Below are 24,671 nucleotides of genomic sequence, written 5' to 3'. Positions count from 1 at the left end.
GGGGATCTTAGTTCCCGGACCAGGGATCAAACCCGCATCCCCTGCAGGGGAAGCTCAGAGTCTTAACCACTGGACAGCCAGGGAAGTCCCCAGGTCATCTTTTTTTTTTAAATTTTTTTTTTATGATTTTGAACTAGGTTGCAGACAGCAGTAGATTTCACTCCTAAACGTTCAGCACACATATTAATTAGACTTCAAAATCTGACTGGGGCTGGAAGATCTTCCAACGCGGCTCATGAAATGGCCAGCAATTTGGTACTGACAAGCTGGTTCCTCTCCATGTGGACCTCTCCACGGGGCTGCTCATGGCATGGCAGTATCCTCATGGCATGGCAAATGGCTTCCCTTAGAGAGGGAGCAATCTAAGAGACCAAGGAGGAAGCTTCAGTGTGTTTTATGATGTAGCCTCAGATGTCACAGCTGTTTTTACAGCATTGTATAGATCCCGTGGGTCACATCTAAATGTGGGAGGAGGGCTTCCCTGGTGGCGCAGTGGTTGAGAATCCGCCTGCCGATGCAGGAGACACGGGTTCGTGCCCTGGTCCGGGAAGATCCCACATGCCGCGGAGCAACTAAGCCCGTGAGCCATGGCCGCTAGGCCTGCGCGTCCGGAGCCTGTGCTCCGCAACGGGAGAGGCCACAACAGTGAGAGGCCCGCGTACCGCAAAAAAAAAATAAATAAATAAATGTGGGAGGAGACTGCACAGGGCGTGAAAAACAGGTGTTTAGGATCATTGGTGACCATTTTGGAGGCTAGCCAACACACCCTTTTCTCCAGGCCACATCTCCACATAAAGCCAGAATTTCTTTTATTCTGCTTAAGCTTGCCCCTGAGTAACTGGTTTGATTGTAGCTGTTCAGGGCCTCTGGAATTCATGGCTGGGGTTGGGACAACTTAGAAGGTCTCCTTTCCCCCTTTATTTTACTCCTCTCCCCTCTCCATCCTTCTCTGCCTTACTCCAGCTCCAGCCTTCCTTTCCCACAAGTCCTCTTTGAGCAGTAGAAGATGTTCTGAGGGCCGGCTGGGAATGCAGCAGATCAGAAGGGTCTGCTGGGGCAGGAAAGGTTGGGGGAAGGTTTGTTTCCTTAGCTTCTGTCACCTCCTGTGTAATGGGAGCTTGGAGCATCAGTTGGCTTGTGTGTTCCTTATTCTGAGACTGGGGTCCTCAACATTTCCTAGGGCAGGGGACACTTGCGTTGACTGGGCTCTACCCACTACAGTTGGTGACAGAAATATCTGCATTGCAAGAGGAGGCTGAAGAGTTGCCAGCGGGGGCCCAAAATATGCCTTGTGTTTGGGATAAAGGAGGGGTTACGGAAAGGGCAGGCATCTCTCCTGTTGGGAGGAACTTGAGAGACTTGCATCCTGGGGTATCGTCCTCATTTGTCTCGAGAATGTTGCTTACTGATGCTTCTATCAACTCTTATTTTGAGATAATGAGAAGAGAGGTACGTTTCTGGGGATCTATTTGACATTCCTTTTTTTTTTTTTTTTTTTTTAGCTGCACCACGTGGCATGCAAGATCTTAGTTCCCCAACCAGGTATCGAACCTGTGTCCCCTGCAGTGGAAGAGCGGAGTCTTCACCACTGGACCACCAGGGAAGTCCCGACACTCATGTTGGAGAACCTGGTGAGTTGCCTGTTGAGACTCTGGTCATTACTGTTCTTGGGGGACACAGGGGATACTCTTTGCTGGGGATACTTTGATATCCAGTGTTGGGGAACCAAGGGAGGCAAGCTGCGGTTTGTGTTGGGTGAGAATGTTGTGGCATTTTTTGGGTGTCCTTTCTCCTTGAATGTGGAGGGAGTTGTAAATTGCTCTTTGGGGTTTCCTTCATCTCTAACCCTGAAGACACACGGGGGGGGGGGGGATCGCTTGCTGAACGTTCCACCATGGAACCGTTATGATGTTGGAGTAACTGGGTGGTATGAGGCGAGGGTTCTTGTTTCTCTGGTGCTGGGAGGTTCACTGCTCTCTGCTGCACTCATTTTTCAAGCGTTGGTGTGACAGGGAGGGGTTCACTGGATGGAGATCCCATTGTCTCTAACTTTCGAAGAGAATTGGAGTGACAATTGCATGGGATTCCATTTATCTCTAGTCAGGGGACTGGGGGGTCTTTTACCTTGAATGGAGGGGGTGACTAGAAGAGTCACTTCCTGGGCCTCCCCTTGTCTATATTGTTTGTGTAGTTGGGGTCGGTCTTTGAGCTGGGTTTGAGAAGCGGCTGAGGGACTCACTTATGGGGCTGCTGTCATGTTTAGTATTGGAGTGGGGAGGGGTGCGTGCTCGAGTTCCCATCATGTCTCATTTGGGGATGATGCAGGTCTTGTGTTTGCTTGGACTCCATCATTTGTGTTTGGATGACAGTTGTGTCTGAGGTCCTGATGCCTCGTGAGGCAGGCTGAACACCTGGTCACCACACCTCTCTCAGGATAGAGCTGCTACACCTGTTCATCAGCAAAATTGGGAAAAGAATATCAAGTGACATCTCATTGGATTACCTGGATTCCGAATGTTTTCTTCTTTGCCCTCACTGTATAATAGAAAACCCGCATCTTCTGGGTGACAGGACTAATTACCCATGCCAAAAGCCATGGTGACGTCTTTGTGTGCTGGCCTCATAGCAGCCATGAAGTTCAATGGGGCTCTTACTTTCTCTCCCAGTGGAAGTGTTCGCCTTCGGGGAGCCAGGACCTTTAGGTTATTTTTTGCACTTTCCTCCCAAGAACCCCATATCCATCTCGAAGAACACTTGTGGAGGAGACTATTTTAGACCACAGATGGGAGTACATCAGCACTCTGACAGCACCCAGGATGCTAGAGTAGTTGATGGAATTCCTGGGTAGGGACATGAAGTTTCCACCCAGGTGACTGTTAAGAGTAGATTCTAAGAAGCAAAAGGGGTGAGCAGTTCTGGTTTTCTTCCCCCGCAGAGAACCCACTTACTCTACCTTGCTGCCCCTTAGAAGGTCAGTATGAACTGTATCAATGGGCTTTCTTGCCTTATGGCTTCTGGTGGGGATTAGTCAATGGGGAGCCTGGGCATGAAACAGGAGGATGAAAGAGACTGAAGTCTGGCACTGGCTATTTCTTGCAGAACCTGGGTCTGGACACCACCTCTGTCATCCTCTCAGCTCCTGGAATACAATTCTCTCCTCTCTTATCTCTGGATTTTAATAATCATTCCCTCCCCTTCCCCCTTCAGGCTTAGGGGTGTTAAGAGCACTGCCTTTACCAGCTACTGGATACCAACCGCCTTTTGTGGTCTATTGATACATCCTTCCGACACTACTCTGTAAGTAGCCCTTCTATGAAAACTCTACTTGAATTGCCCTAGTCAGAACGTCTCAGCTGTTTCCTGTTGGGGCTCTAAGAGGCCAACTCATTGAAAGTATAAGGGAAAGTTCTAACAATAACCCATAAAACCCAACAAGCGCAGGATCCACCAAGTCTTTTCCGCCACTCCATCTTCTCCCACTCCCTCACCATCCCCAGCTTGTTCTACTCCATTCACACTGGCCTCCGTGGTGTGGGCCTCGGCATATGCCAAGACCGCTCTTGCCGCACGAATTCATGTGACTCACTGTTCCAACTCATTAAGGTCTCTACTCGAGTGTACCTTAACTAAGAGACTTTTCCTTCTGATTCTACATAAAATAGCAGGATCCCAATTCCCTTTAACTATCTTACACTGCTTTAGTTTTCTACATCACACTTATAACAACATGTTTTCTTGACTTTTCTGTAGGGAAAACCATTAGGATGTATTTTAATGGCAAAACTTGAGTTTCATTCATTGCTATAGACACCAGTGTCTCAAACAGTGCTTGGCATATAGAATACATTCAATAAATAGGCTAGTGGTTAAGAGCACAGACTGTCTGGATTCAAATATGGGCTCCACCATTTATTAGCCAGTGAACTTAGGCAAGTAATGTAAGTGTACCATGACAGTTTTCTCATCTGCAAAATGGGATATTAATAGTACAGCTTTCTTAAGCTTGTACTGAGTACTAATATCCATAAGGCACTTAGAAGAGTGCGTGGTCTTTGGGAAGAGCTATATAAATGTTCAACCATTATTGTATTGAAATACTTTGCTATGAAAAAATACGGCCCCTACATAAAGAAGAACAATTCACAAAACAATACCTAACCATTTATGTACCTATTTACATCAAAATACGTAAAGAAAAAATGACAATTACCAAGAAGAATTTGTCAATCCATAACAACGGTGGAAGACTTTAATTCACATCTATCACTAAATAAGCTTGACAGAAAAAAAAAAAACCCAACCTGAATGTACATACTATATCTGAACATCATAAAGTCCACTTACTTGATAAAAATGTCATTAAATTAGAAAAAGGTATGTAGCAAATATAGTCTAATTTCTACTAGGATAAACTAAATCACTCAGGAGATAATCAGAAATACCTTTATGAATATGCAACGTGTTAATATTTTTAGAGTAAATGATAATAAACATATTAAATATAAAACTATGGAACATAATTTAAGGTTTATCTTAGGGTATACCTATAGATATGTTTATACTTAAGCAAAGACTGAAAATTAAAGAGCTAGTTGCCCCATCCTAAGGATGAGACACTGATAAAGGTAATCCCATGCTCATATTTACACTTTTCATTCCCAGTTTAAAGTATTCTGTGGCCACTCAGAGAAGAGCTGAGGCAATCTCACGTTGAGTGTCTTCTAGGGTTCCCCGCCTGCGTGACTTCTCAGAAGTCAACAGACAGGACTCACCGAAAGATTTCCCAAAATTAATCCACAGGTTTTGCATCCAGGAATTTCATAGTTTTCCTAACGTAAGAGTTATCATTAAAGGCATTCCCTCATTCTTTATACTCACAAGTTTCTCTGCAACAACTTTTCAGTTTAAGGAATGTGGGAAAATGGAAGGTTTTCCGATACTGATGCCATTCACTGGGACACTCTCTCCAGAATAAATCATCATATCTCTTAAAAACTGAGAGAACATTGAAGGCTTTCCCATAGTACTTGCACTCGGAATCTCTTCATCTTCTGTTCAATAATGTAAACTCTTGTGCTATAGGGTTTTCCACATTCCTTATATGAGTGAGTGTTCCTCTGTAGTGATTCCTCATGTGTGTTCTAAGGGATGAGTGTCCCTGAAGACTTACATTGATGATATTCATAGGATTTTCACCTTAGTGTGAATTGTCACATGACTCCCTAGATATCACCACTGTATTCCTCAGATTTATCCCCAATACTTAATCTTTTGTGTACATTAGGGTGAATTTGAGCTGAAAGCTTATCACAAAGAGTGGACTCATGAGGTTTCTTTCACGGGTGAATTAACACGAGAGTTATTAAATATTACTTCATACAGCACAGACTGAAAGAATGAGGGTCCCCTGAAGGCCTTACATCAGTGATTTCATGGAAAACTTCTCAGATGGTTCCCAACAATCTCTGTTTCCTGGTATTCATAATGAGTATAGTCTCTTCCCACATTGTATCAGGACTGGTCTGTGTGACCATTAAAATATGGAAGAAGTGATGATATGTCCTTCTGAGACTAGGTCATAAAAGACAATGTGGTTTCTGCATTAGCTCTTCTTTAAATCAAACGCTTTGGGAGGAACCTGCTTCTACGTCATAAAGATAAATAGCCCTGTGGAGAGTCCTACATGGTGAGAAAATGAAGGTTCCCTGCTAACAACCAGCACTAACTTGCCAGGCCTGTGACTGAGCTATTCCAGAAGTGGACTCCTCAGCCAGCAGTAAAGTAGATGACAGTAGCTCCTGCTGACATCTTGACTACAACCTCATGAGAGATCCTGAGCTAGAACTACACAGTTAAGCTGGTTCTGAATTCCTGACCTATAGATAATGAATGTTTGTTGTTTAAAGCTACTATGTTTTGAAGGGAAGTTTGTTATGCAGCAACAGATAACTCATACATCTAGTGTTGAGTTATCACAAGTTGTCTGAGAGATAAGAAATCAGTGAATGCTTTCCCAGTTATTGTACTCATATCCACCTATTATGGATTCTCTTGTGCACAGAAAGGTAAGAGTTAGTGGTGAAAGATTTCCCACAATGATTACATTCATAGGGTTTTTCTCCAGTGTGAGTTCTTACATGTTTCTTAACAGCTGAGAGATTATTAAAGGCTTTCCCACAGTTACTGCATTCATAGGGTTTCTCACCAGTATGAATTCTCTTGTGCACAGTAAGGGAAAAGCTACTACTAAAGGATTTTCCACACTGATTACACTCATAGGGTTTTTCTCCAGTATGAGTTCTCATATGCTGTGTGAGATATGAGCTCTTCCTAAAGGTTTTCCCACAATCACTGCACTCATAAGGTTTCTCTCCTGTATGAATACTGTTGTGCCCAGTAAGGGAGGACCTCGTGCTGAAGGCCTTGCCACACTGATTACATTCATGGTGATTCTCCCTCGTATGAATCCTCTTGTGGCTTTTGAGGTTACAACTAGTGCGGAAGACATGAAAACACTGGTTACATTCGTAGGGTTTTTCTCCAGTATGGATTCTCACATGCAGTCTGAGGGAGGAAGGATCATTGAAGGCTTTCCCACAGTCATTGCATCCATAGGGCTTCTCCCCATTATGTATTCTCTTATGAATAGTGAGGTAGGATCTACTGCTGAAGGATTTGCCACACTGATTACAGTCATAGGGTTTTTCTCCAGTATGAATTCTTTTGTGCTGAGTAAGGTTAGATTTTGTGCTGAAGACTTTAAAACACTGATTACATTCATTGAGTTTCACTCCCAGATGACTTCTCTCCTGTTAAGAGATGAATGAAAACTATAATTTATAATAGTTTTTAATATTCAATGCTGTTATACAAATTCTCTCTCCCAGGAATTCTGTTACATTATTATAATTGATGTTTTGGTTACCTATTTTATTTTATTTTATTTTTTTAATTAATTAATTTTTTTTTTTTTTTGCAGTACGCTGGCCTCTCACTGTTGTGGCCTCTCCCGTTGCGGAACGCAGGCTCCGGACGTGCAGGCTCTGCAGCCACGGCTCACGGGCCTAGCCGCTCCGCGGCATGTGGGATCTTCCCGGACCGGGGCACGAACCCGTGTCCCCTGCATCGGCAGGCGGACTCTCAACCAGTGCGCCACCAGGGAAACCCTGGTTACCTATTTTAAATGCTTGTCAAACTGGGCTTCTGCCCAGTTTGAGCTCTTAGAAGTTAAAAAACGAGAGACAGATACATTGCCACAAGTCCTTATCATATTCAGAGCATTTTCTGATAAATTTAAGACCACTTTATATTTCAACAATATTTTAATCACATTTAAGGAAATATTTACTTGTGGAAACTCTCAGTAAAGAAACAAGTCTGGAGTTAATTTGTAGTTTTCTCCAAATTCACAACTGATTTACAGTATCTCTCCTGAGACACCATTATCTCATATGTAAATGACATTTCCCTTTAATGACTCCCCTGTTTATTCTGTGGCTTTTCTAACTAAGGGAATTCTCCTACTGTGAAAAAACAGCAATCAACCATGTTAGTCTTACCACTTTTACACCATTAGAATGTTCTTTTCTAAAAACATGCTTCTTAGGAGTTAACCATTTTGCTTTAAGTACTGTCTCCAAATCTGAAACAAATTGAAAAGAAATTTAAGTTGACGGAGAAAAGAAATACAAAAGTACACACGAGTATAGACAGACTGAGGGACTAGGGTTTTTGAGCAAGTGTGCAATGAAAGGGATATGAGTATTCAAACTACAGGTATTAAAAAAGGATTCTAAAAGGATTAGGACTGATCAGAGATTTACAAAGGGAGGAATTATCAGGAAGGTAAAGTAGGAAGGAGTCGGACAAAGAGCTCATATGAGACTTAAATTTAAAAAGGAAAAGAGAAATCTTTATTTTTTCCCCCTCTGAGTCCAAAGTAAAGTATGATATGTTGAACAGAAAGTTAAAGAGGAAAGAAAGAAGGTGCATGAGGAAGCTCATAACAAATGTTCATGGCCATCTCTGTCAGAAAAAAGGACATTTTACAAAGTTCCCTGATTGGCATTTCCGAATGTAATACTCCCATGCCCTGAATCATGGGCGAGAGCTATTCCTCGAAAAGACTACTTCTCATATCTTCCTAGTGCTCACCTGGACAGGTGCCTGGAAGAATTCCTCTTTCCTCTGTCATCACCTTGTCTTCTTGCTCCAATTGAGAGATCAGACTGGGTTTATCAATATGATACCCTATTTGTGGAAAAAAGCCATGTTATAGGGGGGCTGTGCAAGTGACAAGTAACTGCATGAAACTGAAGCCAAGAATTCTGAAGATGGGCAAGTGTGGCTTTGGGAGCAATGAAATAATTACATCTAAATTCTAATGAATATAGTAACTCTCAGGAAACAAAAATACAAGCAACTCATTCAATATCCAGGTGACAGGGCACACATAGGCCCAAAGTCCATGCCCAAGTTTTTAAAACAATTTATTTATTTTGGAGCAGAGAAAGGTTTATTTCAAGGCCATGCAAGGAGACGAGGTGGCTCATGCCCTAAAAAGCCTTGAGCTCCCCGAAAGATTTTGGCAAAGCATTTTTAAAAGCCAGGTGGCAGGGGGCAGGGGGGTTGCAAGGTACATGATCAGATCGTGCACAATTCTGATTGGCTGATGATGAGGGAACAGGGTGGTGTCACAAGGGTTAACTTTATCAGTCCTTAGGCTCCAGGAGGCCTGGGGCTATGTGCTCATGGTCATCAAGTAGTTAACATCTTCCATTTGGTGGTGGTGGTGTGGGGGGGGGGAATCATGCCCAAGTTTAAATACACACTTCAAAAGCTATAAAGCTTTTAAATATGGAGAATATAAAGTCAGGGTAAGGAAATATTCAGTTCATAGGGAAAGAATTAAACAGAAAGCTCTATGAGCATGGGGACCATGTCTGTCTCCATCACTGTACTCGTACACCCCAGTAACAGACCCAGAAACAGACACATGCTTGACATCTTGTGAGAAATGATGACAATGAAAATCATGGAATATGGAACTTTGGAAGTCCCCCTCTCTATAAAAACAGTGAATAAACTGGCAAGAACTGTCAGAACAACTTTATCACAACTCTGAAAAATTATCAAAAGTCTACAGCAACCAGGAAAATGCTTAATCAAAGACAAAAAACAGCTGACATTTTAACTGACCCTTGCCTCATCCTCTATTCCTTGCTTTGGCTGTGACATTGAAGACAACTCCTAGTACTAGAAGGAGTAGGATGGACCTTATTCTCAACAAGCTGTGGTTGTCTGTTTTGACCTTTCTGGTGGCTCCCTGAAGGACTGGCTCAAAGGGCTCGCCTTATCTAACCTCAAACTCTCCGAAGGCTGAGCTGGTTACCCAGTGGGCATGTGCTGAAGACATTAGAAGGCAGTATATTAGCCACTACTGCCTGAGGCAAGTGGAAACAGCAAAGGAAAGCAAAAGGCGAACCAAGAAGCCTGGAGGAAAAGTATAGAATAAAATGTTCTGGGGAATTTTTGAAAAGCTCCCTCATATTCCTTTGAATCTAGAAAGCCATGTGCATACCCAGGCTTGGGCACATGCTCAGAAAAGACATGAGAGGGCACTAAGTCCTCACCTTTGGCAGACCTTCAGGCTCTGCACAAGCAGGAAGTGAAAACTAAGGCAGAGTTATAAACTGCTTGATTTTGAAGGTATGCCCCTGTATAGAGCAACTAGGAGTTTTTTATTTTTTGTTCCAAGTGTGCAAGGAAATCTGATAAATCACTAGCTAACCATTAAGCTAACAGAACAGAGTCTTCAGTGGCCACATACAACAAATACTGACATTACAAAAATGAGTTCAGAAATATCACTAAACTAAACTAAAACAAGCAACAACAACAAACTCTAGGGATGGGGAAAAATGTGATTCCAGAATTACTATGTTGTAATATTCCAAATGTCTAGTTTTCAACAACAAGAAATTATAAGGCAGGCCAATACACAAAAGTATGGCCCATTACAGGAAAAAAACCCCAAAATTTAGTAGAAACTATCCTTTAGGAAGTCCAAACATTGGACTTGCTAGACCGAGAATTTAAATCAACTGTTTTAAATATGCTTAAGGATCTAAAGGAAACCATAAGAACAAATTCTGACCAAGGAGAAAACATCTTAAAGAGACAGAAATTATAAAAAGAAACCAAACAGAAATTATGGAATTGAAAAGTACAATAACTATAATGAAAAATTCAGAAGAGTGGTTCAACAACAGATTTGAGCAAGAAGAAAGAATCAGTAGCCATGAAGATAGGACAACTTAATTACTCAGTTTGAAAAACAGAAGGAAAAAAAAATAAAATATGACCAGCACCTAAAAGACCCATGGGATACTATTAAACCTACCAACATACACATATAGGAGTCCCTTAAATGAAGAAGGGGCAGAAAGACTATTTAAAGAAATAATGGCTAAAAACTTCCCCAAATTTGATGAAAGGCATAAATGTACACAACCAAGAAGCTTAACAAACCCCAAACAGGATAAATTCAAAGAGTCAGAATCCATCCTGAAACACATAATCACACTCTGGAAAGACAAAGACAGAGTATCCTGAAAGCAGCAAGAGAGAGGAGATTCATCATGTGCACAGGATCATCAATGAGAGTAATAGATAATTTTGAATCAGAAACCACAGAGGCAACAGGCATTGGGATAATATACTCAAGCTGCTTTAAGAAAAAAAAAAGTGAACCAAAAATTCTGTCCTTCAAAAATAAAGAAATAAAGACATTCCTATAGGGCTTCCCTGGTGCCGCAGTGGTTGAGAGTCCGCCTGCTGATGCACGGGACGTGGGTTTGTGCCCTGGTCTGGGAGGATCCCGCATGCCACGGAGCGGCTGGGCCCATGAGCCATGGCCGCTGAGCCTGCGCGTCTGGAGCCTGTGCTCTGCAACGGGAGAGGTCACAACAGTGAGAGGCCCATGTACCGCAAAAAAAAAAAAAAAAAAAAAAAAAAGACATTCCTATAAAAATCTGAGTGTTTGTCACTAACATATCTATCCTACAAGAAATGCTAATAGGAGACTTCCAAGCTGAAATGAATGGGCAATGAATACTGACTCAAATCCACACAAAGATATAAAGAACACCAATAAAGAAAAATAAATAGGTAAATATAAAAGTCAAAAACAATTGTTTATTTTTGGTTTGTAATTCATGTATGTTTGGGTATGACTCCTCTTTTTTCCTAATATGATTTAAGAGAGAAATGTCTGAACTAAAAATTATAAATCCATGTTAATGAAACAATGTATAAAGTTATAATTTGTAAAAAAAACAAACAGAAAACAGCATAAGGAGGGACACAGCTATACAGGAGCTAATTTTTTGTATACTGTTCAAATAAGTTGATATGAAATAAAAATAGATTGTTTAAAACTAAAATAATTGCAATCCCTCAGGCAACCACTAAGAAAATAACTAAAAAATATAAACAGAAATGAGAAGAGAATCAAAATGGTCCACTAGAAAATATCTAACACAAAAGTAAACAATAATGGAGGAATTGAGGAATAAAAATGATATAAAGCATGTAGAAAAGAAACAGCAAAATGACACTACTAAGTCCTTTATAAGTAATCCCATTAAATGTAAACAGACTTATCTGTCCAATTAAAAGGCAGATTTTGGCAGAATGGATAGAAAATAATCAATTATACGCTATCTATAAGAGACTCACTTTATATCTAAAGACACTAACAGGTTGAAAGTCAACAAGTGGAAAAAGATATTCCATACAAACCACAGCTAAAAAAAGAGAGAATGTGACTATACTAATATCAGGCAAAATAGACTCTAGGACAAAACTTCTTACAAGACACAACAAAAGATATATAATGATTAAAAGATCAATTAATCAAGAAAATATAATAATTACATATACGTACCTAACATCAAAGGTTTAAAATATACAAATTCAAAACTGACAGAATTGAAGGGAGAAATAGAGTTCTACAATAATAGCTGCAGACTTCAATGCCCACTTTTAATAATGGGTAGAACAACTAGTTAAAAGACCAACAAGGAAACAGAGGACTTAAACAATCCTATAAACTTACTAGACCTAACAGACATAAAGCACTTCACCCAACAACGGAATACACATTCATCTCAAGTGCATGTAAAACATGCTCTAGAATAGAGCACATGTTAGTCCACAAAACGAGTCCAAATAAATTTAAAAACAATAAAATCATACAAAGTATCTACTCTGGCCACAACAGAAACAAATTAAAAATAAGCAAGAGGATATGTACTGAAAAATTTAATATTGTTAAGATGACAATAATAACCAAAATCATCTACAGATTCAATGAAATCGCTATCAAATTTCTAACAGCTTTTCTTACATAAATGGAAAGGTGATCCTAAAATTCATATGGAATTGCAAGGCATCCTGAATAAACAAAGCAGTCTTGAGAAAGAACCAAATAGGAGGACTCACACTTACTGACATCAAAGCAATGGTAATGTGGTACTGGCACAATGCTAAACACAGATTAATGGAAAATAACTGAGAGTACATAAACTTGCATTTTATGGTCAAATAATTTTTGACAATTGTACCAAAACACTTCAATGGGGGAAAGAATAGTCTTTGCTACAAAGATGCTGGGACAACTGGATTAATACATGCAAAAGAATGAAGCTGACAATTTTTCCTGAGCCATATAAACCTTAACTCAAAATAGATAAAAGATTTCATTGAAAAGGTAAAACTATAACATTTTTGGAGGAAAACATAGAAGTAAATTTTCAGAGGACGGCTTAAAGATGGCGGAAGAGTAAGACGCGGAGATCGCCTTCCTCCTCACAGAGACATCAGAAATACATCTACACGTGGAACTTCTCCTATAGAACACCCACCGAACGCTGGCAGAAGACCTCAGACCTCCAAAAAGGCAAGAAACTCCCCACATATCTGGGTAGGGCAAAAGAAAAAAGAATAAACAGGGACAAAAGAATAGGGACGGGACCTACGCCAGTGGGAGGGAGCCGTGAAGGAGGAAAGACTCCCACACACTAGAGGCCCCTTCGCGGGCGGAGACTGCGGGCGCCGGAGGGGGAAGCTCCGGAGCCGTGGAGGACAGCTCAGCCACAGGGGTGCGGAGGGCAAAGCAGAGAGATTCCCGCAGAGGATCGGTGCCGACCGGCACTCACCAGCCCGAGAGGCTTGTCTGCTCGCCCGCCAGGGCGGGCGGGGCCGGGAGCTGAGGCTCAGGCTTCAGTCGGATCCCAGGGAAAGGTCTGGAGTTGGCAGACTGAAGACAGCTTGAAGGGGGCTAGTGCGCCACGGCTGGCCGGGAGGGAGTTCGGGAGAAGTCTGGAGCTGCCGAAGAGGCAAGAGACCTTTTCCTCCCTCTTTGCTGCCTGGGCGCGAGGAGAGGGGATTAAGTGCGCCGCTTAAAGGAGCCCTAGAAGCGGGCGCGGAGCTGCCGAAGAGACAAGACTTTTTCTTGCCTCTTTGCTTCCTCGGGTATGAGGTGAGGGGATTAAGAGCACCGCGTAGAGGAGCTCCAGAAACGGGCGCGAGCCGCGGCTGTCGGCACGGACAGTAGAGACGGGTGTCGGACGCTAAGGTTGCTGCTGCCACCACCAAGAGGCCTGTGTGTGAGCACAGGTCACTCTCCACACCGGCCCTCCCGGGAGCCCGTGCAGTCCGCCACTGCCGGGGTCCCGGGATCCAGGGACAGCTTCCCCGGGAGAACGCACGGCGCGCCTTGGGCCTGTGCAGCCTCACGTCGGCCTCTGCGGCCGCGGACTCGCCCCGCCCCCGTGCCACTCCCTCCCCCCAGCCTGAGTGAGCTGGAGCCCCCGAATCAACTGCTCCTTTAACATCGTCCTGTCTGAGCGAAGGGCAGTCGCCCTCGGACAACCTACACGCAGAGGCGGGACCAAGTCCAAAGCTGAACCCCAGGAGCTGTGCGAACAGAGAGGAGAGGGGGAGGTCTCTCCCAGCAGCCTCAGAAGCGGCGGATTAAAGCTCCACAATCAACTTGAAGTGCCCTGCATCTGTTGAAAACCTGAATAGACAACGAATCATCCCAAGTTGAGGAGGTGGACTTTGGGAGCAAGATATACTATTATTTTCCCCTTTTTTTTCTTTTTGTGAGTGTGTATGTGTGTGCTGCTGTGTGAGATTTTGTCTGTATAGCTTTGCTTGCACCATTTGTCCTAGGGTTAGACCGACCCATTTTTCTGTTTTTTTTTTTTTTAAAGGAAATTTTTCTTCTTAATAATTATTTTTTATTTTAATAACTATACTTTATACTACTCTGTCTTCTCCCTTTATTTCTTCCTTTCTTCCTTTCTTCCCTCCTTCCCTCCTTTCTTCCTTCCTTCCCCCCTTCTTTCCCCCCTTCCTCTCTTCCTTCCTCCCTTTCTTCCTCTGCACCTTCCTTCCTTCCTTTCTTGCTTCCTTCCTTCATTTCTTCCTTCCTTCCTTCCTTCCTTCCCTCCCTCCCTCCTTCCTTCCTTTTCTTTCCTCTCTATTTATTCTACCTTTTATTTTGAGCCGTGTGGATTAAAGGTTCTTGGCGCCCCAGCCAGGCACCAGGGCGGTGTCCCTGAGGTGGGAGAACCAACCTCTAGACACTAGTCCACAAGAGACCTCCGAGCTCCACGTAATATCAGACGGCGAAAATCTCCCAGAGATCTCAACACCAAGACCCAGCTTCACTCAAGGACCAGCAAAGAACAGTGCTGGACACCCTATCCCCAACAAAGAGCAAGACAGGTCTACAGCCCCATCCATTAGCAGAGAGGCTGCCTAAAATCATAATAAGGTTACCAACATCCCCAAACACACCACCAGACGAGGACCTGCCCACCAGAAAGACAAGATCCAGGCTCATCCACCAGAACAGAGGCACTAGTCCCCCCAACCAGGGAATCTACTCAACCCACTGAACCAACCTTAGCCACTGGGGACAGCCACCAAAAACAACAGGAACTACGAACCTGCAGCGTGCAAAAAGGAGACCTCAAACACAGTAAGATAAGCGAAATGAGAAGACAGAAAAACACACAACAGATGAAGGAGCAAGATAAAAACACACCAGACCTAACAGATGAAGAGGTAATAGCCAATCTACCTGAAAGAGAATTTAGAATAATGATGGTGAAGATGATGCAAAATCTTGGAAATAGAATAGACAATTTGCAAGAAACAGTTAACAGGGACCTAGAAGAAATAAAGAGGAAGCAAGAAACGATGAGCAACACAATAAATGAAATTAAAAATACTCTAGATGGGATCAATAGCAGAATAACTGAGGCAGAAGGACGGATAAGTGACCTGGAAGATAAAATAGTGGAAATAACTACTGCAGAGCAGAAGAAAGAAAAAAGAATGAAAAGAACTGAGGACAGTCTCAGAGACCTCTGGGACAACATTAAACGCACCAACATTCGAATTATAGGGGTCCCAGAAGAAGAAGAGAAAAAGAAAGGGACTGAGAAAATATTTGAAGAGATTATAGTTGAAAACTTCCCTAATATAGGAAAGGAAATAGTCAGTCAAGTCCAGGAAGCACAGAGAGTTCCATATAGGATAAACCCAAAGAGAAACATGCCAAGACACATAATAATCAAACTGTCAAAAATTAAATACAAAGAAAACATATTAAAAGCAGCAAGGGAAAAACAACAAATAACACACAAGGGAATCCCCATAAGATTAACATCTGATCTTTCAGCAGAAACTCTACAAGCCAGAAGGGAGTGGCAGGACATATTTAAAGTGATGAAGGAAAAAAACCTACAACCAAGATTACTCTACCCAGCAAGGATCTCATTCAGATTTGATGGAGAAATTAAAACCTTTACAGACAAGCAAAAACTGAGAGAGTTCAGCACCACCAAACCAGCTCTACAACAAATCCTAAAGGAACTTCTCTAGGCAAGAAACACAAGAGAAGGAAAAGACCTACAAGAACAACCCGAAACAATTAAGTAAATGGTAATAGGAACATACATATCGATAATTACCTTAAATGTAAATGGATTAAATGCTCCCACCAAAAGACACAGACTGGCTGAATGGATACAAAAACAAGACCCATATATATGCTGTCTACAAGAGACCCACTTCAGACCTAGGGACACATACAGACTGAAAGTAAGGGGATGGAAAAAGATATTCCATGCAAATGGAAATCAGAAGAAAGCTGGAGTAGCAATTCTCATATGAGACAAAATAGACTTTAAAATAAAGACTATTACAAGAGACAAAGAAGGACACTACATAATGATCAAGGGATCGATCCATGAAGAAGATATAACAATTGTAAATATTTATGCACCCAACATAGGAGCACCTCAATACATAAGGCAAATACTAACAGCCTTAAAAGGGGAAATCGACAGTAACACAATTATAATGGGGGACTTTAACACCCCACTTTCACCAATGGACAGATCATCCAAAATGAAAATAAATAAGGAAACACAAGCTTTAAATGATACATTACACAAGATGGATTTAATTGATATTTATAGGACATTCCATCCAAAAACAACAGAATACACATTTTTCTCAAGTGCTCATGGAACATTCTCCAGGATTGATCATATATTGGGTCACAAATCTAGCCTTGGCAAATTTAAGAAAATTGAAATCGTATCAAGTATCTTTTCCGACCACAACGCTATGAGACTAGATATCAATTATAGGAAAAGATCTGTAAAAAATACAAACACATGGAGGCTAAACAATACACTACTTAATAACGAAGTGATCACTGAAGAAATCAAAGAGGAAATCAAAAAATACTTAGAAACAAATGACAATGGAGACACAACGACCCAAAACCTATGGGATACAGCAAAAGCAGTTCTAAGAGGCAAGTTTATAGCAATACAATCATACCTTAAGAAACAGGAAACATCTCGAATAAACAACCTAACTTTGCACTTAAAGCAATTAGAGAAAGAAGAACAAAAAACCCCCAAATTTAGCAGAAGGAAAGAAATCATAAAGATCAGATCAGAAATAAATGAAAAAGAAGTGAAGGAAACAATAGCAAAGATCAATAAAACTAAAAGCTGGTTCTTTGAGAAGATAAATAAAATTGATAAACCATTAGCCAGACTCATCAAGAATAAAAGGGAGAAGACTCAAATCAATAGAATTAGAAATGAAAAAGGAGATATAACAACTGACACTGCAGAAATACAAAAGATTATTAGAAATTACTACAAGCAACTGTATGCCAAAAAAATGGACAACCTGGAAGAAATGGACAAATTTTTAGAAATGCACAACCTGCCGAGACTGAACCAGGAAGAAATAGAAAATATGAACAGACCAATCACAAGCACTGAAATTGAAACTGTGATTAAAAATCTTCCAGCAAACAAAAGCCCAGGACCAGATGGCTTCACAGGCGAATTCTATCAAACATTTAGAGAAAAGCTAACACCTATCCTTCTCAAACTCTTCCAACAGATAGCAGAGGGAGGAACACTCCCAAACTCATTCTATGAGGCCAACATTACCCTGATACCAAAACCAGACAAAGACGTCACAAAGAAAGAAAACTACAGGCCAATATCACTGATGAACATAGATGCAAAAATCCTCAACAAAATATTAGCAAACAGAATCCAACAGCACATTAAAAGGATCATACACCATGATCAAGTGGGGTTTATCCCAGGAATGCAAGGATTCTTCAATATACGCAAATCAATCAATGTGATACACCATATCAACAAACTGAAGGAGAAAAACCATATGATCATCTCAATAGATGCAGAGAAAGCTTTTGACAAAATTCAACACTCATTTATGATAAAAACCTTGCAGAAAGTAGGCATACAGGGAACTTTCCTCAATATAATAAAGGCCATATATGACAAACCCACAGCTAACATCGTTCTCAATGGTGAAAAACTGAAACCATTTCCACTAAGATCAGGAACAAGACAAGGTTGCCCACTCTCACCACTCTTATTCAACATAGTTTTGGAAGTTCTAGCCACAGCAATCAGAGAAGAAAAAGAAATAAAAGGAATCCAAATAGGAAAAGAAGAAGTAAAGCTGTCACTGTTTGCAGATGACATGATACTATACATAGAGAATCCTAAGGATGCTACCAGAAAACTACTAGAGCTAATCAATGAATTTGGTAAAGTTGCAGGATACAAAATTAATGCACAGAAATCTCTGGCATTCTTATACACTAATGATGAAAAATCTGAGAGTGAAATTAAGAAAACACTCCCATTTACCATTGCAACAAAAAGAATAAAATATCTAGGAATAAACCTACCTAAGGAGACAAAAGACTTGTATGCAGAAAACTATAAGACACTGATGAAAGAAATTAAAGATGATACAAATAGGTGGAGAAATATACCATGTTCTTGGATTGGAAGAATCAACATAGTGAAAATGACTATACTACCCAAAGCAATCTACCGATTCAATGCAATACCTATCAAATTACCACTGGCGTTTTTTACAGAACTAGAACAAAAAATTTCACAATCTGTATGGAAACACAAAAGACCCCGAATAGCCAAAGCAATCTTGAGAACGAGAAATGGAGCTGGAGGAATTAGGCTCCCTGACTTCAGACTCTACTACAAGGCTACAGTAATCAAGACAATATGGTACTGGCACAAAAACAGAAATATAGATCAATGGAACAGGATAGAGAGCCCAGAGATAAACCCACACACATATGGTCACCTTATCTTTGATAAAGGAGGGAAGGATATACAGTGGAGAAAAGACAGCCTCTTCAATAAGTGGTGCTGGGAAAACTGGACAGCTACATGTAAAAGTATGAAATTAGAACAATCCCTAACACCACACACAAAAATAAACTCAAAATGGGTTAAAGACCTAAATGTAAGGCCAGACACTATCAAACTCTTAGAGGAAATCATAGGCAGAACACTATACGACATAAATCACAGCAAGATCCTTTTTGACCCATCTCCTAGAGAAATGGAAATAAAAACACAAATAAACAAATGGGACCTAATGAAACTTAAAAGCTTTTGCACAGCAAAGGATACCATAAACAAGACCAAAAGACAACCCTCAGAATGGGAGAAAATATTTGCAAATGAAGCAACTGACAAAGGATTAATTTCCAAAATTTATAAGCAACTCATGCAGCTCAATAACAAAAAAACAAACAACCCAATCCAAAAATGGGCAGAAGAACTAAATAGACATTTCTCCAAAGAAGATATACAGATTGCTAACAAACACATGAAAGAATGCTCAACCTCATTAATCATTAGGGAAATGCAAATCAAAACTACAATGAGATATCATCTCACACCGGTCAGATTGGCCATCATCAAAAACTCTAGAAACAATAAATGCTGGAGAGGGTGTGGAGAAAAGGGAACCCTCTTGCACTGCTGGTGGGAATGTAAATTGATACAGCCGCTATGGAGAACAGTATGGAGGTTCCTTAAAAAACTACAAATAGAACTACCATACGACCCAGCAATCCCACTACTGGGAATATACCCTGAGAAAACCATAATTCAGAAAGACTCATGTACCAAAATGTTCATTGCAGCTCTATTTACAATAGCCAGGACATGGAAGCAACCTAAGTGTCCATCAACAGATGAATGGATAAAGAAGATGTGGCACATATATACAATGGAATATTACTCAGCCATAAAAAGAAATGAAACTGAGTTATTTATAATGAGGTGGATGGACCTGGAGTCTGTCATACAGAGTGAAGTAAGTCAGAAGGAGAAAAACAAATACCGTATGCTAACACATATATATGGACTCTAAGGGAAAAAAATGTCATGAAGAGATTAGTGGTAGGACGGGAATAAAACACAGACTTACTCGAGCATGGACTTGAGGATATGGGGAGGGGGAGGGGTGGGCTGTGACGAAGTGGGGGAGTGGCAGGGACATATATACACTATCAAATGTAAATTGGATAGCTGGTGGGAAGCTGCTGCATAGCACAGGGAGATCACCTCTGTGCTTTGTGACCGCCTGGGGGGGTGGGATAGGGAGGGTGGGAGAGAGGGTGATGCAAGAGGGAAGAGATGTGGGAGCATGTGTGTATGTATAACTGATTTAGTTTGTTGTAGAGGGAAAACTAACACACTATTGTAAAACAATTATACTCCAATAAAGATGTTAAAAAAAAAAAAAAAAAAAGAAGTAAATTTTCAGGACCTTGGTGGCAATAACTAGGTATGATACCAAATGCACAAGAAAAAAAAGGAAAAAGTACATAAATTGGACTTCATCAAAATTAAAACTTGTGTATCAAAGGATACTATCAAGAAAATGAAAAGATACCATACAATGGAAGAAATCATTTGCAAATAGGATCTAGTATTCAGAATATAATAAATCTCTAAAACCCAAAAACAAAAAAGATAACCCAATTAAAAAATTGGCAAAGAACTGAATAGACATTTCTCCAAAAATGATCTACAAACAGCCAACAATTACATGAAAAAAATGTTCAGTGTCATTAGTAATTAGGGAAATGCAAATCAAAACAACAGTGAGATATCACTTCATACTCAAGAGGATGGCTATATTCAAAAAAGCAAAATGTTGGGGAAGATATGGAGAAACTGGAATGCTCATATATTGGTGCAGCTGCTGTAAAAAACAGGTTGGCAGTTCCTCAAAAAGCTAAACATAGTAATCTATAACCCAGAATTCCACTCCTAGATACATACTGGAGAGAACTGAAAATAGGTGTTTGAACAAAGACTTGTACACAAATATTCAAAGCAGCATTATTTACAATAGCCAGTAAGTGGAAACCACCCAAATGTTTATCAACCAAATGAACAGATAAACAAAATGTGGTATATCCATAAAATAGCATATTATTCAGTCATAAAAAGGAATAAAGAAACTATACATGCTACAATATAGCTAAACCTTTAAACATTAAGTTGCCTGAAAGAAATGAGACATAAGGATCAGACATTTTATGATTCCATTGATATGAACTGCTCTGAATAGGCAAATCCATAGAGATAGAAAGCAAATTAGTGGTTGCCAGTAGATGGGAGTGGGGAAGGTAACAGGTACTGGCCACTTAATGGGTACAGGTTTTAGGGGTAATGCACAACACTGTGAATTTAGGAAAAGCCACTGAACTGCGTACTTTAAAATGATTAAAATGGTGAATTTTATGTTATGTGAATGATACCTCAATTTTTAAAAAGTCTTGTTACCTGAGTCATTAAATAAATGCAGGAATGATGTCAGGCTTACCAAGTGAAGCCAGGTTCCTGCAGTTCTCCAGCATCACATCTCTGTACAGTGTTCGCTGACAAGGGTCCAGCAGTGCCCACTCTTCCTGGGTGAACTCCACAGTCACATCCTCAAAAGTCACGAAGTCCTAAACCACCACAAACATCATGGCTTAGCCAAGGACCAACCCCACCAATGTGGATAGGAAAAGAGCCAAGGATGAGAGAGGAGTAGGAACAGGGAATCCAAAGCAGCAGCTGTATGGGCAGGGTTCTGATCTCTGCTCTCAACTGCTCCTAGGGTCAGCCCTGAACTCTCTTCTCCTGCCTATTCATGCCCATCCCCCTAACACACAGGTGATTTTCTCTTCCAGTGAGACTGTGACATCCTGCAATCGAATTCCCCTCAATCTCAAAGGATGAGCATAGGCCTAGGACATTGCAGAAATCAGAGAAGTACTTGGTAAATGGATAAGTGATGTCCTAACGGCCATCACCAATTGCCTGAGTTTAGGACACAGTCATGTCTTTCCTTTGCTTCCCCTTAAAACTCTCAGCAAAGGGGGAGGAGAGTAGGGAGGGAACGATTGGGAGTTTGGGATTAGCAGAGGCAAACTATTATATATAGGGTGGATAAACAGCAAGGTCCTACTGTATAGTACAGGGAACTATATTCAATATCCTGTGATAAACCATAATGGGAAAAAATATGAAAAAGAATATATATACACATATATATTCTGTCACTTTGCTATATAGAAGAAATTAACATGACATTGAAAATCAACTATACTTCAATAAAATTTTAAAAAACAAAAAACAAAACAAAAAAACTCTCAGCAGAACACGGTGTAGACAGTGACCCTGGAGGAGGCTCCACACTGCAGTAAATGCTGACATATGCTGACACTGTTTGGGTTGCCCCAAACCCTCCATCAGATGCCCAAAGACCTGATTTGGCTCTGATGCTGCAGGTCACTGAAGGATAACAAGTCCAACTTCTGGTCAAAGGAATAATGATTTGGAAACAGGAATATCTGACTCACCTGTAACCAGTTTGTCAGGAAGCCATTAGCCAACCCTTCCTCCTCTGTGCATCCTTTCTGGTGAGAGGCTGGGTATGGGGAAGACTGAGCTGGAGAAGAAGAAACGTCCCAAGAATCCAGGCTTGCCTCCTGTTCTCACACTCACAAATCTGGAGGCTCCCCCACCTACTTGTGATTGACTGTATCCCCAACAGACACAAATGACTATTCCCACACACAGCACATACCGACACCCAAACACCCACAGCCAGCTTCCACAGGAAAACGGAACAGAGCACTGTCTCACCCAGGGCCAGAAAATAGGGCCAAGCTCCCTACCAAGCTGGAGGAAAAGACTACTATTTCCATTTTGCAGATTAAGAAACTGAAGTCCCAAAGGACACCACTGTTATTATTTTTTAAGTTTATAGAAAGCATTAGAAATATAATTCAAAAGCTCCCACACATTCGCCACACAGGTAACATCTCCGGAGACACTCAAACCAGCTAAGTCCCAAATCCCAAGAACCACAGAGTCAGGCACCAATGACCTCCAGGTTCCTGGGGTAACACACCCATCTCAACTTCTCAGTCCCTTCCCTCTACCTGCTCTGTGGTGCAGGGGCCTTTAACACCTGGGCTGTGAGGGCTGACCCCCAAACTCACCACAAGTGGGGGACAGAACCATGGTCGCCATCCTGTGATTCGGACAGTAAGTTTTCCCGAGCAATAGGAAGCAGAAGAACGAGGACGCTCCTCCTCTTATCCCCACAGTGCACTCAGGACAGGGCTCTGGAATAAACGGGAAAATATGAAGTCTTCACAGCCTCTCTTCCTCTCCAGGCTACTGAGGACAAATCTTTCTTAGCCTGTTCACCATTTCCTCCTTCAAAATGCGTCTGCCTCTGCCCACAAAGGTGTCTACTGCTCCATCCACCTTAAAACCTCAGCTTCACTGAGTCTCAGGGCACATTCTTCCCATCCACATGGTTGTCACAAACACATTCCAGCTACAATCCCTCATTCACTGGAGACTCTGGCCCCTGACTCCCAATATTCTTTCAACCTCCCACCCTACCGCACTCGAATGACATCAGAGCCCAGGAGGGTGGCCCTCACAGTACTGTGAGTCTGTCCTCACCCCACCTTGGCCACGCACTTCCCCAGGCACCACCCTAGACTTCGTCATCACTGGACATGATCCTACACCTACAACAATAGTTTAGAAATGTCTCTCTCTGAAGCCAATCTCCCAAACTTTGACCTTGCTCATTCATGTTTTTCTTTCACTACATGTGTTCTTCTCCCACGCAGAGGGCTCAGTCCACACACTCTCCTACCCTCCTGCTAAAGCCACCTCCTCTCCTCATTTTTTACTTTCCCAGCTTGGGTCTCACCATCCTTCATTTCAACAAATTTCCTCACCTCTACCTCCTACCTTCACTCTGGCCCAGCAGAACTCCAACCAGGCATGATTCCAATCATCTGCCTGCTCCATGGCAACATCAGGGCAGACCAACCTGCACAAGAGTGGTCATGTTGCCACCTCTAGAAAAACACGGTCAGCAACGTGAAAAGAGCCCTCAACACTGCAGGGCAATTCTGTAAGTCAATGTAACTTCCTACTCGTGAACCCTTCTCTTATCTCTTTAAATCTCACACAGCCTCACCTTTTCCCTCTATGGTTATCAGCTTCCCGAATAGCCTGAATGATCCAAGCTTCCTGGTATTCACAGCCACACTGAATCAGGGCTGATCTGTGTGACCAACAGAAAATTGTGGAGATGACTTCTGAGGGTAGATCCCTACAAGGCACTGTGGCTACTGCTTAGTCTTCTGAACTGCTTGCTCTAAGGGAAGGCAACTGCCATGTTTCAAAGACACTCAAGCCGCCCTGTGGAGACACCTACTTGGAAAGGAACTGTCCCCTCCAACAGCCAGCACTGATGTGCCAGAATGTGAGGGAACCTCCTTGGAAGTGAACCCTTTGGCACCAGTCAAGCTTTCAGATGACTGCAGTCCCAGCTGATAACCTCCTGCAGCTTCATGAAAGTCCCAAGCCAGAACCTTCCAGCTAAGCTGCTCCTGAATTCCAGAACGACAAAAACTGTGAGAGATGGCAAATGATTACTGTTTTAGTCACTAAGGTTAGGGATGCTCTGTCATGCAGCAATTCATAACAAATACACCCTCACTTTCAGCAGATGGTCCTGCACCTTACTTCTCAAAGTCATCTTCATGAGAAGGAATCTACCTTCGTATCTTGCCACCAAAACTATATTCTGCACCATGGTTTCTTCCCTCTCTTGTTATAAACCAGGACCTGCCTTCTCTATAACACTGGGCTCTGTAGTTCTGTTCTGTGTTC

At 41.7% G+C, this 24,671-nt stretch overlaps 1 protein-coding gene and 1 long non-coding RNA gene across 4 annotated transcripts in view; one reads left to right on the top strand and one right to left on the bottom strand.

The window, feature by feature from the left end:
• The first annotated feature begins 1,549 nt into the window (after positions 1-1,549).
• LOC136794105 (uncharacterized) lies at positions 1,550-23,643 on the top strand. Its single transcript, XR_010840450.1, has 3 exons — positions 1,550-1,631; positions 3,208-3,297; positions 23,618-23,643. It is a non-coding gene; the product is annotated as an uncharacterized lncRNA (long non-coding RNA).
• Positions 3,844-24,671, bottom strand: part of ZNF558 (zinc finger protein 558) — a 28,924-nt gene continuing 8,096 nt past the window's right edge. For 2 of the 3 annotated variants that reach the window (XM_059060872.2, XM_067032864.1), the window contains exons 3-8: positions 22,970-23,095; positions 22,325-22,413; positions 21,301-21,427; positions 8,155-8,250; positions 7,560-7,642; positions 3,845-6,809 (exon numbers count right to left, since the gene is read on the bottom strand). In XM_059060872.2, the coding sequence (XP_058916855.1) occupies positions 6,027-6,809; positions 7,560-7,642; positions 8,155-8,250; positions 21,301-21,427; positions 22,325-22,413; positions 22,970-23,000 (1,209 nt within the window). In that variant the 5' untranslated portion in view covers positions 23,001-23,095 and the 3' untranslated portion in view covers positions 3,845-6,026. Of the gene's footprint in view, positions 6,810-7,559; positions 7,643-8,154; positions 8,251-21,300; positions 21,428-22,324; positions 22,414-22,969; positions 23,096-24,671 lie in introns of all 3 variants that reach the window. The other variant, XM_067032865.1, reaches the window with a different exon arrangement.

This window comes from Kogia breviceps, chromosome 4, assembly GCF_026419965.1.
Source record: "Kogia breviceps isolate mKogBre1 chromosome 4, mKogBre1 haplotype 1, whole genome shotgun sequence".
Lineage (NCBI taxonomy): Eukaryota > Metazoa > Chordata > Mammalia > Artiodactyla > Physeteridae > Kogia > Kogia breviceps.
Note: the sequence above shows the minus strand (reverse complement) of the source record. Positions and strands in the feature narration are given on the sequence as shown.